The sequence below is a fragment of the Tilletiaria anomala genome, assembly GCF_000711695.1.
Source record: "Tilletiaria anomala UBC 951 chromosome Unknown K437scaffold_5, whole genome shotgun sequence".
NCBI lineage: Eukaryota > Fungi > Basidiomycota > Exobasidiomycetes > Georgefischeriales > Tilletiariaceae > Tilletiaria > Tilletiaria anomala.
The window spans coordinates 134,342-149,661 of record NW_013547017.1 but is presented as its reverse complement, the minus strand read 5'-3'; the positions used below and the strand labels follow the sequence as shown (position 1 = coordinate 149,661).

General features: G+C 56.9%; 6 protein-coding genes across 6 annotated transcripts; 3 read left to right on the top strand and 3 right to left on the bottom strand.

The window, feature by feature from the left end:
* Positions 1–1,699: 1,699 nt before the first annotated feature.
* On the top strand, positions 1,700–2,325 carry K437DRAFT_286145 (glycoside hydrolase family 43 protein; the record flags this gene model as incomplete). Its single annotated transcript, XM_013390337.1, has 2 exons — positions 1,700–1,857; positions 1,893–2,325. 2 exons carry the CDS (start codon positions 1,700–1,702, stop codon positions 2,071–2,073), a joined length of 339 nt encoding a protein of 112 aa, XP_013245791.1. The 3' UTR covers positions 2,074–2,325.
* Positions 2,326–2,881: 556 nt separating this feature from the next.
* K437DRAFT_253593 (DUF1295-domain-containing protein) lies at positions 2,882–4,406 on the bottom strand. Its single transcript, XM_013390336.1, has 3 exons — positions 3,969–4,406; positions 3,126–3,877; positions 2,882–3,031 (listed from the first exon to the last, which is right to left on the bottom strand). Exons 1-3 carry the CDS (start codon positions 4,074–4,076, stop codon positions 2,968–2,970), a joined length of 924 nt encoding a protein of 307 aa, XP_013245790.1. The 5' UTR covers positions 4,077–4,406; the 3' UTR covers positions 2,882–2,967.
* Positions 4,407–4,963: 557 nt separating this feature from the next.
* K437DRAFT_133248 (mannose-P-dolichol utilization defect 1 protein) lies at positions 4,964–6,264 on the top strand. Its single transcript, XM_013390335.1, has 3 exons — positions 4,964–5,285; positions 5,369–5,645; positions 5,719–6,264. The coding sequence occupies exons 1-3, from the start codon at positions 5,160–5,162 to the stop codon at positions 6,195–6,197; spliced, it is 882 nt and encodes a 293-aa protein (XP_013245789.1). The 5' UTR covers positions 4,964–5,159; the 3' UTR covers positions 6,198–6,264.
* Positions 6,265–6,279: 15 nt separating this feature from the next.
* K437DRAFT_253591 (MFS general substrate transporter) lies at positions 6,280–9,165 on the bottom strand. Its single transcript, XM_013390334.1, has 3 exons — positions 8,103–9,165; positions 7,639–8,015; positions 6,280–7,557 (listed from the first exon to the last, which is right to left on the bottom strand). Exons 1-3 carry the CDS (start codon positions 8,938–8,940, stop codon positions 6,331–6,333), a joined length of 2,442 nt encoding a protein of 813 aa, XP_013245788.1. The 5' UTR covers positions 8,941–9,165; the 3' UTR covers positions 6,280–6,330.
* A 305-nt stretch (positions 9,166–9,470) lies between these two features.
* Positions 9,471–13,811, top strand: K437DRAFT_253590 (P-loop containing nucleoside triphosphate hydrolase protein). Its single transcript, XM_013390333.1, has 7 exons — positions 9,471–10,246; positions 10,321–10,431; positions 10,497–12,063; positions 12,130–12,209; positions 12,281–12,403; positions 12,479–13,521; positions 13,612–13,811. The coding sequence occupies exons 1-7, from the start codon at positions 9,770–9,772 to the stop codon at positions 13,709–13,711; spliced, it is 3,501 nt and encodes a 1,166-aa protein (XP_013245787.1). The 5' UTR covers positions 9,471–9,769; the 3' UTR covers positions 13,712–13,811.
* K437DRAFT_253588 (uncharacterized protein) lies at positions 13,746–14,926 on the bottom strand. Its single transcript, XM_013390332.1, has 3 exons — positions 14,634–14,926; positions 14,148–14,519; positions 13,746–14,066 (listed from the first exon to the last, which is right to left on the bottom strand). Exons 1-3 carry the CDS (start codon positions 14,832–14,834, stop codon positions 13,923–13,925), a joined length of 717 nt encoding a protein of 238 aa, XP_013245786.1. The 5' UTR covers positions 14,835–14,926; the 3' UTR covers positions 13,746–13,922.
* Between the last annotated feature and the right edge of the window lie 394 nt (positions 14,927–15,320).

Below are 15,320 nucleotides of genomic sequence, written 5' to 3'. Positions count from 1 at the left end.
CGACGTGCGTTTACATCTCCAGTGAATGGCTTTGGTCTTCGGCCACCGCCGCAAGAGGCTGCAAGTTTGGATTGCTTCCCTGCTATTGGCGCAAACTGGATGGTGGTGGCCTCGCCGGAATCGACAACGCGGTGCGGCCATGGGCAAGCAATTCAACAGCTTGATGCGCCTCTGGGTTTGCAGCCGCCACAGAGCTCATTTCCGACAGGCGTGTCACCCACGCACCGCCGACAGGTGGCGTCGCCGTTTGTAACGCCGATGAGAGGCGGCACAGACACACAGCGACAGCACAACTCTGTGATGTCTCCAGCAGCAGCGTTGTCGTTGAGGTCACCGTCCCCTTCCTGATTTCTGAAGAGAAACACTGCCAGTGTGCGAAATGTTAGCTATAATTGCACATGGACAATGTACGTCCCTGATATGAGCGCGAGGTTGAGTTGGACCAACAAAGTAAAAATGCATCGTTTTTGTGTGACACCAGAAAGAAGAGTTTTATTGGGGAGAGATGCTGAACAGGCAAACGAAAGGAGTTGAGGACCAAGTACTTGGACCTAACTATCTGCCTATAGTGGAAAAGCGAGAGTAGACTGCCGATGAGCTAGCTTAGATCGTCAGGCTGCCAGGCACGACCGCGCAGGAGGTGCACGACTACAAAGGGCCAGCAGCGCGGAAGATCCCTGGATCAATGTTAGGGATGACGCGGGGTGGCTTTCGATGAGGATGAGACGGGTCGTCGCTTGGTGAACGACGCAGCGCTGGTCAAGCACTATCTCACGCAATACGCAGGAGAAAGGGTGTGACAATATCCGTCAATCGGTGCCTGGAGAGTGAAGATACCTTCAAGTCCTTGCCCCGTATTGCGTTGCAACTGGCAAGCACAACCAACAACACCTGGCTTCACTCCTCTCCTTTTCCAACGTTTCGCCAGGAGAGCAGAAAGGGACGTTGCACATAGAGTCCAGTTATGTATTGGCAGAGGACATGGCATGGCAAGCGCCGAGAGCTGCGCTGAGTGCCGAGTCAAACAGGCGCCAGTCCACCATGATCGAATAAAATGTTGCTCTTCCTCGGTTTCTTCGGCACCGCCGATGCTAGCGGGAGCAGCTTGCGCACTCGAACATACATGCACACAAGAGAGGTGGAACGTATAGCGGATGTTCAAGGGCCATCTCTACCAGGTTTATCCTCTCTTCCGCCTCCTCTCGGATTTCTATCCGCATGTCTGACCGTCGAGCCTGCTCCTCAAGCTGACATGGAGAAGCGATATCGAGCGCGAAAAGACGGCAGGTCTGTGCTGAGTGCGAGATTGGCAGTGAGCACCCGAAATGTGCTATTACAACAAGACGGGTTGGCCCTTTACGTTCTTTGCTGACCGCCTCACGTTTGATCAAACGGCCAACTGATTCAGGTTCGCTGTATTCGAGGAACCGTCCAAGATCGATGTTGCAAGATGCGCTCATCTTCTTCATGATTCAGGCTTAGTAGGGCCTTGAGTTGTGCTTGCTGAAAGCTTTGAACATGCCACTCCGCAGGTCATGGTCACCAGAAGGACCATTGGCGGAGCTTGAGCGTCATCCGATAGAGTACTACCACTTTGATCACATTACGTACTGCCCTAACGCTAACCATAGGCTCAGCGTGACATTGCTGACGTATCACACTCCTCACTCACTCAGACCACCACGAGATTAACCTCATTATGGACGACTTGCAGCTCAGGCCGCGGAAAAGTCGCAAGGTTGGCAAGTTCGCGCCGAGGGGCATCTACATCCCGTCCATCGATCCGAATGTCTACTTGGACAACGACAATATCAAGATCTACCTCTACCTTTCGCGAAACGCCTACCAGAATTGGAAGTGGGACGAGCATAGACTCAAGGAATAAATTGAAGAGCCCAACTCCTCGGCGGCGAGCTCAAGGCGGGTTGGTGGCACAATCCGACTGCGAACGCTCTGATGGAGATTGTGGATAAAATGAAGAATGCCAATCTGGCCAATGTACCGGCCGTACCGGCTAACATGTCGACCTACAGTGGTAACGGGGAGATCCACGAGCCTCCGCACAAGGAATGAGTCAATATGATGGTGGCACGGCTTTGCGCACGCAAGTTGCTGGCTGACCGCTCTGTGATGCGTCTCTCGCTTTGCTCCCCGCTAATGGCTGGAAGACGCTCACCTCGTACGATGCAGACGTGCAAGACTGGGAGAACTACCACCCGAACAACTACCAAAATATCAACTGCAAAAATAAAAACCGACGGTGCGCAGAAGGCAGCACGGTTGTCTCGCGCGAGCTCCAAGACGGGATGAAGGTGCACTGATCACGTACACTCCCAGCAGCTACGAGGCGTCCATGTACGGCGTTGGCAACACCATGGGCGTGACGCCGCTCAGCTCGTTTAATAAATCAGCCTGAAGACGGTGCTGTTGCAGATCGCCGACGACGTGGCGCCGTACATGGTCATTCTGTCGGACAGCCCGACAGGCATCGCTGTGGCTGCGCTTGCGACTGCAACTGCAAATGCAAATGCAACCGCAATTGCGGGCAAGAAACATAATATGTTCATCAAGGCGAGTAGAGACGGCTCATTTATGCTCTAAGTCACTGCATTCTCCCAGGCCGACGCACGCTTCGACCTCGACAACGGACTGAACCGCATCACCGCCAACATCGAGCCGAGAGGCGCAGGCTCGATCAAGTCATCCAGCGACGACACCATCCAAGACATTTTGTCCCGAGGTAAAAGCATGGGCGTCAAAGTCCCTGCGGCCTGCCAGTGCAAGCTGTTTAGTAGCGCTTGGGAGAGCCTCGTGCCGGGACATCCGCTCAAGACGGTCGTTACATTGTATGACGTCTGCTAATCGCTGGAGAAACCCCCAAGCGTTCAAAATGATTTTTAGGCATGACAGGCAGAAACTTGCATTGCATGATGAGAACTTGGCTATGCAGACATACTGGGGTATGCTTCACTTGGGCCCAAAGAACGGCACGAAGACGGGGACGTTCTTTTTGTACTCCTGCCACGTGGGGCTGCGGGCGCACACGAAAAAAAGGAATAAATGGGTAAATGGACTTTCTACTATCACCAAGCAGGGCAATATGTGAGGAAAGAGGCACGACTCACTCCTTGCCGTACTTCTCGTCGCCGGACTTTTCGAGCATGGGCACACCACTGAGGTATCGGATGAGCATGTACTCGAATAAGGGCGAAGCGGCGGCGGCAACAGTGATCCACCAAGGGTAAAACATGGGGGTCGCTGCAGAAAGAGAGGAGAGTGAAAGGATGTACTGGCCGGTCCATAGGGAGACCTCGCCAAAGTAGTTGGGGTGCCTGCTCCAGCTCCAGACCCCACGAGTGATAAAGGGCTCGTCGTGCTTTTTTCCCTCCTTCCCTTTCCTCCACGCACTCTTCTGGCAATCGGCGAAGACCTCGAGGCCCATGCCGCCAAGCCAGAGAGCTAGGCCGACGTAGTCGGTCAACCTTGTGCCGAGGCGCGGCTGCGCGGCGGGCGGGATGGCGTTAACGAGGTAGATGGGGAGTGCCGTGAGCGAGATCCACGTCGCCTGCATCATCCACGCAAAAAGGAAATGTGGCGGGTTTTTCTTGATCTTGTCGAAGCGCGGGTCCGAGCCATGCTTGTGGATGCGCGCGAAGAGGAAGCTGCCGAGCCGCACGGCCCAGACCGTCGCAAGTGCAGAGGCGAGCAGCTGGCGCGGATGGAACGTCGCCAGCGTCGGTGGCCAGCTGGCCGACGTGGCGGATGCAGTACCACTGCCGAGCCAGGCGAGTGTGGGGAAGCGCGTGCGCAGCGACGGCAGCAGCAGCGAGACCGCCGTGGCGGAGACGAAGCCGAGCGAGCCACACAGGTCGTAGTACTGAGTGCGTTTGGCAATGACGAAGCGTCAGCATGCGTCCACAGTCTAGTGTTCCCGACATGTAACAGCGACGAGGAGCACAGACACGCACCTTTTCAGTCTGCATCGGCACGGCGACTGCTGCGCACGCTGCCTGGAAGCCGTAGATGAGGACAAACGTAGGGAGAAGGCCGCGCAGGCCAGCGACGTACAACGTCATCGTTTGACTCTCGTCCGCGGTCTTTTCCGAACAGATGTGCGCGCGGGTTTTCTTTGGCTATGCGTTGCCCTGCACCCGCTCGAAGCTGGGGGTGGTAGATATGGATGAGATTGGCCCTTTGGAAAGATGTGAGACGAAGCCCTTCTAGTACATGACCATACGATCTTGGCTAATAATCTGCCATTTCCGCCGACGGCTGCCACCTTATTTTCTCGCCTACTAGAGGCAGACCCTGCCGCGTGCTGAGAGATGCGCGGCGGCGATCCTCTGCCTGTTGCTCTCTCTCGTGCACCTGACCGATCCGAGTGCGTGCATGACCAATCACTCGATCACTCCAAGTATGTATGACTGCATGAATCTCCCAATCCTCATCGCTCCCCTCTTCAGCTCCGCCGCCGCCGCCGCCAGCCGCATGCCTTTCAAATCAGATTGAGTCAATCCTTTCGTCACGGCCCTGGAGCACTCTACGCATGGCCCGTGCACTCTCACTCAACATGGCCCCCAGCACGCGGCGCCGATGGCGAAATGATATTGTGGACAACGTGGATGGAATGGTGGACTGGGCACCAGGATCCAAGTAGGGTTGCAGCTGCATTACTGCCGCCTTCCCAGCATCCTGACATGTAGTGGATATGGTATGGCTTGAAATCTGTGCAAAGGGCGACTTGCGAATCCCAGACCACAAGCGCATCAGCTTGGGTCCATCTTCTGTGGCGGCAACAGGATTGTTTCTTCACGCTGGAACTGGAACTGGCACGGCACAACTTTGAGCACCCGAATATTCCCCCGGCCCCTAGGTCCGCAATCACCATTCCCGCCCTTCTACCCTCACCCGCCGCCCTCGACCGCATCACCGGCGAGCCGCTGGCAGCGAGCGCAACGTTCGACATCGCGCACGCCGCGTTTGCCTCGGGCCTCTCGCACGAACACGCCACAGTTTCCCAGGGCATCATCATCGAAGGTGGAGCAGCCGGCGGCGGACTGGCCAACTTGGAGCGCATCCCCCTGTCCATCCACCACGCCGCCGCCGACACCCCGCAGGGCTTGCTCGACCTCGCCGCACTGGGAACGCTGACCGACAGGATGGCGCAGGGAAGCGCCGCAGCCGCCAGCAGCGCTGGGTGGCAACATGCTGCCCAGAGGTTCACGCGGAACTTGCCCGCCCTCGTTCGAGATCCCGCCGTCGCCGTCCTTGGGCAGGTGATTCCAGTACCGCGGTGGGTGCCCTTTGCACTCTCCTCTTGCATTGCTGACCTGGCGCGTCACTTTGCTTCCCCTCACTCGGGGCACAGGAATGCTACACGAAGCTTGTCTACAATATCGACCTTAGCTCCAAGTACTGTCTCCACCTCGCGCTATCCAAGAGCTTGGGGTTGGGCATCGTCGTCTTTGGATCCATCATGAAGGTCCCCCAGATCCTCAAGATCGTCAACAGCAGATCCGCAAGGGGGATCAGCCTCAGCATGTACATCCTTGAGGTTCTCGCGTATACCATCAGTCTTGCGTACGCCTACCGCAGGCAGATTCCCTTTAGCACCTACGGAGAGAACGCGAGCTTGACCGTGCAGAGTGGGTTTGTCGTATCCACACAAGTATGCACATGGCTGACATGCACCTTTCCTCTCTCCCACTTGACTATAAGATATGGTCATCACGCTGCTCATCATCGCATACTCGCCCGTCAAATCGCTTCCAGCGTCTTCCGCATCAGCTACCAAAAGCAGGCGCTCGGCGGCGCTGCTGATCGCCGCGACGCTCATGGCGCTCCTATCGCTCTTCCTCTTCACACCATCCTTGTGTTCCATTTCACTCCTCTCGCTGCTACAAGCGATGACGATCCCCATCTCGCTCATGTCCAAAGTGCCGCAGATTCTCGAGCTGCATCGGCGAAAAGCCCCCGGGCAGCTCAGCTCGATCGTCGTCTTTGCGCAGCTGCTCGGTACCGTCGCGCGCGTCTTCACGACGCTCACCGAGACCGACGACGCGCTTCTCTTCTGGGGGTTTGCGCTCGCCACTGTATTCAACGCCGTCATTGCCGTGCAGCTTGTCATGTACTGGAACGGCAACGACAAGCATGCGCCCATGCTCGGCGGCGAAAAGGACAACAGGAAGCTAGATTAAAGGGAATACAGGCGGCTCCACTTGCAAAGCAAATGTAATCTTTTTGTCGTCTTTGGTCGTCCAAAATACGACACATTGTCATGTTTTGGTGTATGCTACAGGACTGCGATCAAGTTCTTGTTTAATGTCCATTTTAATGTCCACCTGCGTTGATGCCCACCTCGGCATCGCCTTGTACTCCAATAGCAGCATCGATATCAGCATCGGCATCGACATCGGCATCCGGTCGCCGCCGCGTCTCGTACGGCAGTGCCAGCATGCAGCCGACGCATACGGCGAAGAGCGCAATGCTGAGGAAGAGCGGGAGGTTGATGTCAATCGCGATCAAGACGCCCGCCGCGAGGGGCGCGACGATGCCTGCGAGCCGGCTGAGCGCCGAGGCGCTGCCGCACGCCGTGCCCCTGACGTCCGTTGTGAACACCTCGGGCGTGTAGCCGTAGATGGCCGCGTACGTTGTCGTGGCGCTGATGCTGATCAGCATGCTCGAAAGCACGATCCCGCCGCGCGAGCGCACCACGGTGAATATGGCGATCGACACGCCCGTGCACGCCGTGCTCAGCGCCATCGACCCAATGCGCCCCAACCGCGTCTCGATCATCCACGCGCCCAAAAGCGAGCCGGGCACAGAGGCGAGCGCATACAGCAGATAGTCCTGCATCACGTCTTTGCGCGACTGCAAGCCACCGTCGCTTCCAGGAGCAGCATTGGGGGTACCGCCATTGCCTCTGCCGCCGGCACCAAGGCGCGCCTCGAGGAACTTGGGCAGGAACACGTTAAAGATGGTGAACGCGAGCGACACAAGTGTCCAGATCGCCCAAACCAGAATAGTCGTCCGGCGCCAGTGCGGCTCGAAGAGATGCGTGTAGCGGGCCCAGAAATCTGCTAAGCCTGTGTGCCAATTGGCAGGTAGCAGCCGCCGAACGAAGGCAGGCGGAGGCGACAGCGGCAGCGGCAGTGGCGCTGCCGGAGATAGTATGTGCATGCTGCTTGTCGTAGCTTGCGCAGCCTCGATAGACGGACGATCAAGAGACTGAGAAGGCGTAGCCTCTTCCATCTCAGATCTGCCATGCTCTTCATCCTCGGTCGGTAGAGCATCGTATCCCGGTGAATTCGCTTTTCCGTCCCCACCAAATAGTGAGGAAAACCCTCTGAATGGGCGACTATCCCTCTGCGCGGAGCCCGCATGGCGCCTCTGTTCGTCCTCGACATCGCGCAAGCTGACAGGTAACGGCTTGCCGTTGAATGCTGCTATTTGCTGAAGAACGACGCGCGCCTCCTGATGTCGGCCAGAAGCGACGAGAAATTTGGGCGATTCAAATAGTTTGAAAAAAATCAGCCGGGCGATCACGAAGCAGACGGTCTGTAACGTCAAATGACAACGTAAGTCTGCGTAACGAGGGACATTAGCTTGACGGTCACAGTATGGACCATGCCCACTCACGACGAAGCCAAGTCCATTCAGCAACCAACGCCACCCCTGGTTCTGCGTCTGTGTGTCGCACTGCACGGCCGGATTCCAGTCTGTGTCTTCCGGGCAGCTATTTTCCGGGATAATAGCGAGACCGAGTAGGCTCGTGATGACGCTCCCTAGAGCAAAAAAGACGCTGAGTGCCGTCAAGAGGTACTGCTTGCTCTTGGGCAGATTCTCCAGGAAGAGCGTCCCGTCTGTCGGCATGGAGCCACCAACACCTGTGCCGAGCAGAAATGTGAGGAAGCATAGCATCGGAAACGATGTGGCGAAGGACGAGAGACAGCCAAAGATGGCGGTTACGAAGAGCGTTCCGTTGAATGCGTCTTTGCGGCCATACGAGTCAGAGTCTGTACAGAAGAAACATGAGGGCGATGATCAGAGAGCCACAGTGCGTGCGAGCAGCTGCTCGCGGAGGGGCTCATGTTTGCGCTCACAACTTCCCCACGCCAACGCTCCGACCATCATACCTGCAAATGTAGAGCTCGAAAGCAGGCCTATCCATTGGTCCGGCACATCCCATTCATCCTGTACGCGCGGCAGCACAATGGCGATCCCCTGGAGCCACATATTATCCGCCAGATACCCGAGTCCAGAGAGGAGGAGTAGAGTCTTTTGATAGCGCCCCACGCCAATTTGGTCGATCGTTCGATCCAGCGGGGTCTCTCCACGGCGTAACGACCTTGCATTCCAGCGCTCACCCGTCTCGAGAGCGTCCCAGCCAAGGCCACCAATTGACACATTGGGGTGACCGTCAAGTCCCGCGCCTACCGTATGAGTGGAAGCGCAGCAAGGTGGTAACGAGAGGCGCGGCGCATCTCGAGCCTTCCCTTTCCCTTTTGCATTCGGCTTGGTACCGTGACCCTGGGGATGACCATAAAATGAGATGCCCTGGCGTCCTGACTCAAAAGCCACATCGCCATTGATATGTTCCGTGCCTTGAGGATGGCTCCAGCTACTCGATTGAAAATCTTTGGAGGTACTGTTCCCGCCATGGGTGTTCGTGTTCGATCCCCAAGGGTTAACCACTGCTCCTCCCGCATCCTCTGTTGAACCCGGGTCCTGGCGCTGCTCTTCGAACAAGGCGCTGCCTTTGAGATCTGAAATACCATGGAAAGACTTGGCGCGGTTCGCAGGGAACTTGACGTCCATTGCCATCGCTGATGATGGCGCAGGATAGCCGCTCCTGTGGTGAACGTTGCCTTTGTTCTGCTTCACATATCCACTGTCTACATTACCAAGGGCCGCCGCTTCCCCGGCGCCCAAGCCAGCCATCTTGAGAAGTTCCCCTTAGCGAACTATGTGACGACCTTTCGTTAAGCTGCGGTAGCTTGTGCCGCTCGCGCTCTCGCCGCAACTACCGAGCACTTCCTCAGCTGCGATAGCGATGGCAGCCGCAAATGTGCACGCGCAGTTCGACGCCCTCTCCAAAAGCGAAGGCTTCTGTTGCAACAGTAGGCGCTCACAGTAGACCAATCCTCAGACAGACACACTATGAAGGGAGAAATTCGTCTGAGGAGCATACAAACGCATATATAGCATAGTCGAGCATGAGTAATGAGAGAGAGCGAGAACGCTGATGGCTCGGGTGTGGCGGACCATTGCCGTGGCAGAGCTGAATACGCATGGGTCACGTGATTGAATCCGTTTTTCGCAGCACCTTGGTAGACTCTCCTCGCCTTCCATCCAATTGGAACCGCATGTAACCAACTGACTGACGTCCGACCATTCCATCCAGATTTCCGGCCCTAGGAGAAAGGGTCTTGCGGTGCAGTAATATATTCAATCACGCGCTGACCGCGCCGCGAACAGGAAGCATCCAAGTCACGTGACCAGAACGCGACACGCAATTCCGTCCGCGCAAGTGTTATTCTCATCTGGCAGTCATCAGGCATCACCGCATCAATCACGAAAATGTCCACAACGCAAGCTGGGTCCGTCTGCAGCAGGAAGTGCGGAGAATGTGCAACATGGCTGATGGCTTTTGACGCTTAATCGGAGCCTCGAGAGCAAGGATTGCTACAGTCTGGAGCCAAACGTAAACAACCTGTCTTGCGCGTTCCATTGGTCGTGGACCTGACCTTAACGCGAATCACACACCACCATGCCGCGTCTCGCAGGAACAGGAGCACCACCAACGCCTACTGCGCGTGGCTCTTCAAGGACCACGTCCTCGTCTCCATCCAAGAGCGAGGAGTCTGCATTGATGGGCCCTCCTCCTACCCCTCGAAATCGCCTCATGCGCGGTGGCAGCACAACTTCTGCCATACTTTCAGCCGCACCGACTAGCAGAGTCAGCAACATGAGCGCTACCACCTCTGCATCGGCTCCACCAGGGTCTAGTCCAATCAAGGCAAGAGCTGGTGCAGGGTCTACCAGGGCATGTGCTGCTTCCTCCAGAGGCTCGACTGCCACCCCGACGGGGGCAAGATCTCCTGTGAAGAAGGTATCTAAGACACAGGGCAGAGGAACAAATGCTTTCAGCAAGGCGGGAAGCACCAACAGCACCCCAATCAGTAAAGTCATTGTATCTTTCCCCAGTGTTGCAGCTGGTATTTGGGACGGAGCAGAGCCAATCAAGGCGAGTTTTAGGGACAAAACTTAAGCGTGCATCTTGCATCACTCCTTTGACATTTGTTCTTTCTGATATCGCAGGCATTCCTCCGCCTGCGTCCAGCACTCGACGTCAGCCGAAATGGGGGTGTTGCAGAGCCCTACATCGAGGTTACGAGTGACACAGATATCATTATGACCCCTCCTAAAGACGTAAGTTGTGCATTACTCTTTAATTTAGGCAAACCTGCTAAGGCTTCTCCTTCCGGCCCGGTCAGAATGCCTCTGGACAGTCGGCCCAGCGATCACGCCAAGCTCAACACTATTCGTTCAACAAAATCTTTCGACCTTCCATCTCAGCCTCTCTATCACCGTCTTCTTCGCAGGCGATTTTCTTCCAGGAGACATGTCTTCCCATGATCACCGACTTGTTGAACAACGGCCAGAGCGGACTGTACTGCACCTATGGCGTGACGAACAGCGGAAAAAGCTACACGATACACGGTGGGAACGGCAAAGGCGAGGCAGGTGTGCTGCCGCGTACGCTCGATACCATTTTCAACAGCTTGGACGGGCTGCTTGGCCAGAGCAAGATTCGGCCTGTTGGCTTGAGCGGAGTGGAACAGCTGAGCGAGGATGATAACGACGCCCATGCCACAGCCCTTAGCAGCGACAGGCCCGACAGACTCGACCCTCTTAGCCTGCCGCCTTTGCGCAAGCGTCTCCTCTCTTCCACTACGGGCTCGCTGAACGAATATGAGCGCGAGCAAGCTTCGGTCAAAGTCGATCGTAACTACCGATACAGTGTGTGGATCAGCTACCTCGAAGTTTACAATGAAAAGCTGTACGATCTGCTCGACGTCACACCGACAACAGCTGCCGCTGGTGGAAGTGCAGCCTGCGGCATGAGTCGCAGCGAGAGTGTGCGTGGCTGCTCCGCTACAGGAGCAAGTAATTGGAGTCTAGCTGCCGCTGCTGCTACCGGGGGCTCAGGTGGTCTTCCGAGTTCGACAAGCAGCGCAGCCGTGTCACTTACGCGCCATGCTCTGCCGCTCAAGAATGACAGCGACTCTGCAGGCGACCCTGAAGGTCAATGCAAATACGCAGTCGGCCTCTCGGAGCATCAAGTCTGTTCAGCGGAGGAAGCCCGTGCGCTGATCAAGCGCGGCGAGCAGAATCGCGCCGTGTTCGGCACGATGGCGAATCGGGTCAGCTCTCGCTCGCACGGAGTCTTTACCGTGCGCGTGATCCGCGAGCACGGCGGGGAAGTAGGCGAGGCCATGTACAGCACCAGCCGGATGAGCATCGTCGACCTGGCGGGCAGCGAGCGCATGGCCAACACCCAGCTTACGGACGCTGCTAGGATGAAAGAGGCGGGCAACATCAACAAGTCCCTGATGAACCTCGGTCACTGCCTCGAAAAGCTCAGAGCCAATCAGACCAAAGCGCAGTCGTTGTCTACAGGCAATTTTAATCTAACTGCCAAGCCGGAGGTCGTGCCCTTTAACAGCTCCAAGCTGACCGCTCTACTCAAGACGTACTTTGTCGGTGAGGGCAAGACCGTCATGATCATCACCGCGAACCCATACGACGGTGGATTTTATGAGAACGCACAGGTAATGAAATTCAGCGCGACCGTCAAAGATGTGCAGCAGCTCAGAGGTGCACCGAACGCCATGCGAGCGGCCATCCCCAGAAGCCCAACCAAGATCTCCCTTCTGCCATCTGCCGAGCAGAACGCAAAGGGCAAGAGCTCAGTACCACCAGTCAGGATTTCGCAGCTGGCTCAGGCGCAGATGATCATCCCCGACGATAGCAACGAAGGGGACATCACCATCATCGAAGGTGAGTGCTCCCTACGTCCTTGATTAAAGAGAAGAGACTCTGACGTGTCTTATTTACTGCCTGCAGAGAGTGGCGATGACGATGACGAGGCTCAAGATCCTCTTGTGGACCTTCTCATTACCAAGTGCGAAGAACTTCGACAGAGGGTGAGCCAAATCGTCCTCAGTATCCTATGGGTGGAGTACGCCCTGACGCAATTCCCACTTGCCTCGCTCAGCTCTTTGCAGCCGAGACACGTTGTGCTCAGATAGAATATGATGTGCGCCAAGAAATGGCCGATGAGATGCAGATGCGCCTTGCAGATATGACAGACATGTGGTCGAAGCGCATGCTGGAGGAGGTAAGAATCTCATAGGGCCACATTTCCCGAGTTCAGGCGTGGGTGCTGAGAGTCGCGTATGACATTACTTCACAGGAGGCGATGAATGAGCAATTGATCAACAAGAAGCTGGACCTTCTCATGTCTCTTAAATCGAGCCTTCATCGCGCAAATGACAGCATCGCAGACTCGACGGTCGCGAGCTCCATCGACCCCACTACCGATAGCGAGAGCGATGCGGACGACTCGCTCGTCTCGGCTATGGGAGGCGTCGCCCTGGCCTCGCCTGACCCGACGCCGCTTGTGCATCGTAGCACGATGCCTGCCTTGCTCCCAGCTGATGACGACGCTGGCGACTCGATGGAATTGGGCGATAGTCCGCTGCTGCGCCCGGGACGTTTGCCTCCGCAACGTGTGGCAAAGGCGTCACCCCCTCTCACCTCATCCGATGACAGCCAGGTCGAGTTTGTATCGGCCGACACTGGTCGCCAGGACACTTCGTCTGCTTCGATCGACTCTGCAAGCATCAGCCTCGATGAGCACGACGAGGCGGAGCACTCTGCTACTGAGTTCGGGGAGGATGCAGCAGACACAGATGATGAAAAGGAAACAGAGCCCCTCGAGTCGAGCCACAGCCACATCAGCGTGTCCAGTGCAAACATCAGTAGTGATGTGGGAGCTTCTTCTCCGCAGGACGAAGAGGAGTCGTCGATCGACGACATCCAAACTGATGACCCGGAGGACGAGTCGTTCGACGCAAACGCCGCGGAAATCAGTGATGATGGTGAATCTTCATTCGAAGCTCGAACGGCAGGCAGGCGCAGTCGCGCCAGTACCGCCACCGCCCGGCGCCAAAGCGTTAAGACGCCGCGGGCAAGCAAGGCTGCCAAGGCCCCTGTTGCTGCCGCCAGCGCGCCCTCCAGGATATCGACGAACTCGACAGCTAGTATGAAAACACCGAAGCCGAAAGCCCCGTCCCGATTTACGAGTCAGCCGCTCGCCGAATCGAGTCCGTCGATAGTGAACAAGTCGCCCGCCTCGATGGCAGCTGCTGCAGATGTGAGCATGTCGCTCGACTCGCAGAGCAATGTCAGCCTCATCGCGCTGCCGGCCAAGAGCGTTTCGCCCAAGAAGAAGAGGTCAGTGTGCGGCGTCATGCGGACGCAGATGAAAGACGTTTGATGCATCGGCTGATCGATCGACGAAATGTTTGCTTTTGTGTTCCTCAGGAAACTCCGTGCCAAGTCGGCCGTCGATGAACAAATGATGGTCGAGCAGATCGGAGACTCGTCCTTGACGGAAGCAGTATACAACCGCCGAACGCGTTAATCTCTGCGCGCTGCGGTCAGCAGCCCAATATTTCCCATTAACTTGGCTACCGCATCTATCGTGTGTAACATCGAGTCTCGTCATCATGTAGTGGTCCGCATTGCAACCTGTGCCTGCTGCGCGTGCTCGCGAGCCTGCTTGCCCACCAGATCAGTACATCCGTTTTCAAATGAAACTCTGCCTATAGCCTGGGCTTGTGTGTCCGACGCATTCACAGCTTGCTCGGACCGAGCTGCTGCTCGAACCATTGCCTCCACTCCTTCTGACTGAACGAAGAGGAGATGGCGCCGTCGACGACGCCGTTCCAAAGCGCGGTTGGCGTGACGTGGATGCCGTTCTGGCGGCCAAGTTTGTTCTGGAATCAAAGGTGTTGTCATTGTCAATCGGATGCGGGATGAGCTATGAAAGGAGACTATGCGTCTTCGCTTATACTCACGCAGTACTTAACGTCGGCGCCGACTGAGTTGCCGGCATTGCCAACCTTTGCGACTCGTAGCAGGTCCTTGATGGCCTGCCCGAGGGGTACGCCACCCTGGGGACCACGGAGGATGTCCAGGTGCACCTGGCCGCTGGACGCCGAGCTGCCCTGTCCGCCGCCGCCAAAAAGTCCAACGGCAAGCGTGGTGAGCTCCTGCCGGATGCCGTCGCTGGACTTGGAGCGCGCGGCGGCTTCGAAGAACTGCTCCTGTTTCTCCATGAGCTCGACGGTGTACAGCCAGAAGGCGTTGCGTGACGGGTCTGCGAGCTGCTCGGGCGGGTTGTGTGAGGCTAGCTTGGCGATTGCGAGGGCACCCTCAGAGGTGAGCGTCTGGTCAGCCAAACGGCATCTATGCGTCAGTCTAATGGCACAAGCAAGTCACAGCGCGAGGCCGGGCTCGCACGGATGTACATAGCCAGCATAGGGCCCTATGCTACAACGCACACTCGTCCAATGCCACGGCTGTACATATGGCCGGATGATCAGCTTGAACTGGCCTGATGAGAGCAGCGGGATGACGTAGTCACGCAGGCCGAGGACCGCCTTGCGGGAAAAGGGGCAGACATAGTCGATGTAGAACTCGAGCGTGTTGGGTGCGTCGGTTGCGCCGAGCTGCAGCGCACGTAGCGATGGTTGCAGCGCCATGCCGTTGGTTTACCTTCTGGGGTTTGCTCTGCGAGACCGTGTCCTTTCAGCGTGAGATGATTGGTGGCAGAAACTTGGGAAGTGCTCCATGCTCTGCAACCAACGGATCAACGGGAGCGGTGATCAATATCAATCAAAGGTTCCATGTGATGGGAATCTATCGACTGGCGTCATCGTCATCTCACCATGACGTTCCGAGTTCCGCTCCATCGTGTAGTGGGTTGCTCTGGATCCGCATTGTGTGTCACGTGCTCGTCCGTCTGCCCGCCGTTCCCCACGATGATGAGGGGGAGATGCCTCGCCTCCCGCGCTGATGTAGGCCGGATGCTAGTAAGTAAAGACTGCCCTTGTGCCTCCAAACCCTTTCCCCCTCCCCCCCACGAGCTCCTGTTCTCTCCACACCGAGAGCGGACCGGTCACCACGTCCCCATGCTCATCGTGGACGATGGGCTGCGCTCTCGAAGACGACGTCGTCATCGTCGTCGT

Excerpts from the sequence above, each read along its gene's own strand:
- K437DRAFT_253593 (XM_013390336.1), bottom strand. The coding sequence starts at position 4,076 with ATGACGTTGTACGTCGCTGGCCTGCGCGGCCTTCTCCCTACGTTTGTC. Across the intron at positions 3,878-3,968 it reads TGCCGATGCAGACTGAAAAG|TACTACGACCTGTGTGGCTC; the intron begins GTGCGTGTCTGT and ends AAACGCACTCAG. Across the intron at positions 3,032-3,125 it reads GACGAGAAGTACGGCAAGGA|CCCCACGTGGCAGGAGTACA; the intron begins GTGAGTCGTGCC and ends GTGCGCCCGCAG.
- K437DRAFT_253591 (XM_013390334.1), bottom strand. The coding sequence starts at position 8,940 with ATGGCTGGCTTGGGCGCCGGGGAAGCGGCGGCCCTTGGTAATGTAGAC. Across the intron at positions 8,016-8,102 it reads AGCGTTGGCGTGGGGAAGTT|ACTCTGACTCGTATGGCCGC; the intron begins GTGAGCGCAAAC and ends TCTTCTGTACAG. Across the intron at positions 7,558-7,638 it reads TGAATGGACTTGGCTTCGTC|ACCGTCTGCTTCGTGATCGC; the intron begins GTGAGTGGGCAT and ends TTGACGTTACAG.
- K437DRAFT_133248 (XM_013390335.1), top strand. The coding sequence starts at position 5,160 with ATGGCGCAGGGAAGCGCCGCAGCCGCCAGCAGCGCTGGGTGGCAACAT. Across the intron at positions 5,286-5,368 it reads TCCTTGGGCAGGTGATTCCA|GAATGCTACACGAAGCTTGT; the intron begins GTACCGCGGTGG and ends CTCGGGGCACAG. Across the intron at positions 5,646-5,718 it reads CGCGAGCTTGACCGTGCAGA|ATATGGTCATCACGCTGCTC; the intron begins GTGGGTTTGTCG and ends CTTGACTATAAG.
- K437DRAFT_253590 (XM_013390333.1), top strand. The coding sequence starts at position 9,770 with ATGCCGCGTCTCGCAGGAACAGGAGCACCACCAACGCCTACTGCGCGT. Across the intron at positions 12,064-12,129 it reads GGACATCACCATCATCGAAG|AGAGTGGCGATGACGATGAC; the intron begins GTGAGTGCTCCC and ends TACTGCCTGCAG. Across the intron at positions 12,404-12,478 it reads CGAAGCGCATGCTGGAGGAG|GAGGCGATGAATGAGCAATT; the intron begins GTAAGAATCTCA and ends ATTACTTCACAG.
- K437DRAFT_253588 (XM_013390332.1), bottom strand. The coding sequence starts at position 14,834 with ATGGCGCTGCAACCATCGCTACGTGCGCTGCAGCTCGGCGCAACCGAC. Across the intron at positions 14,520-14,633 it reads AGCCGTGGCATTGGACGAGT|ACGCTCACCTCTGAGGGTGC; the intron begins GTGCGTTGTAGC and ends TTGGCTGACCAG. Across the intron at positions 14,067-14,147 it reads GCGCCGACGTTAAGTACTGC|AACAAACTTGGCCGCCAGAA; the intron begins GTGAGTATAAGC and ends CTTTGATTCCAG.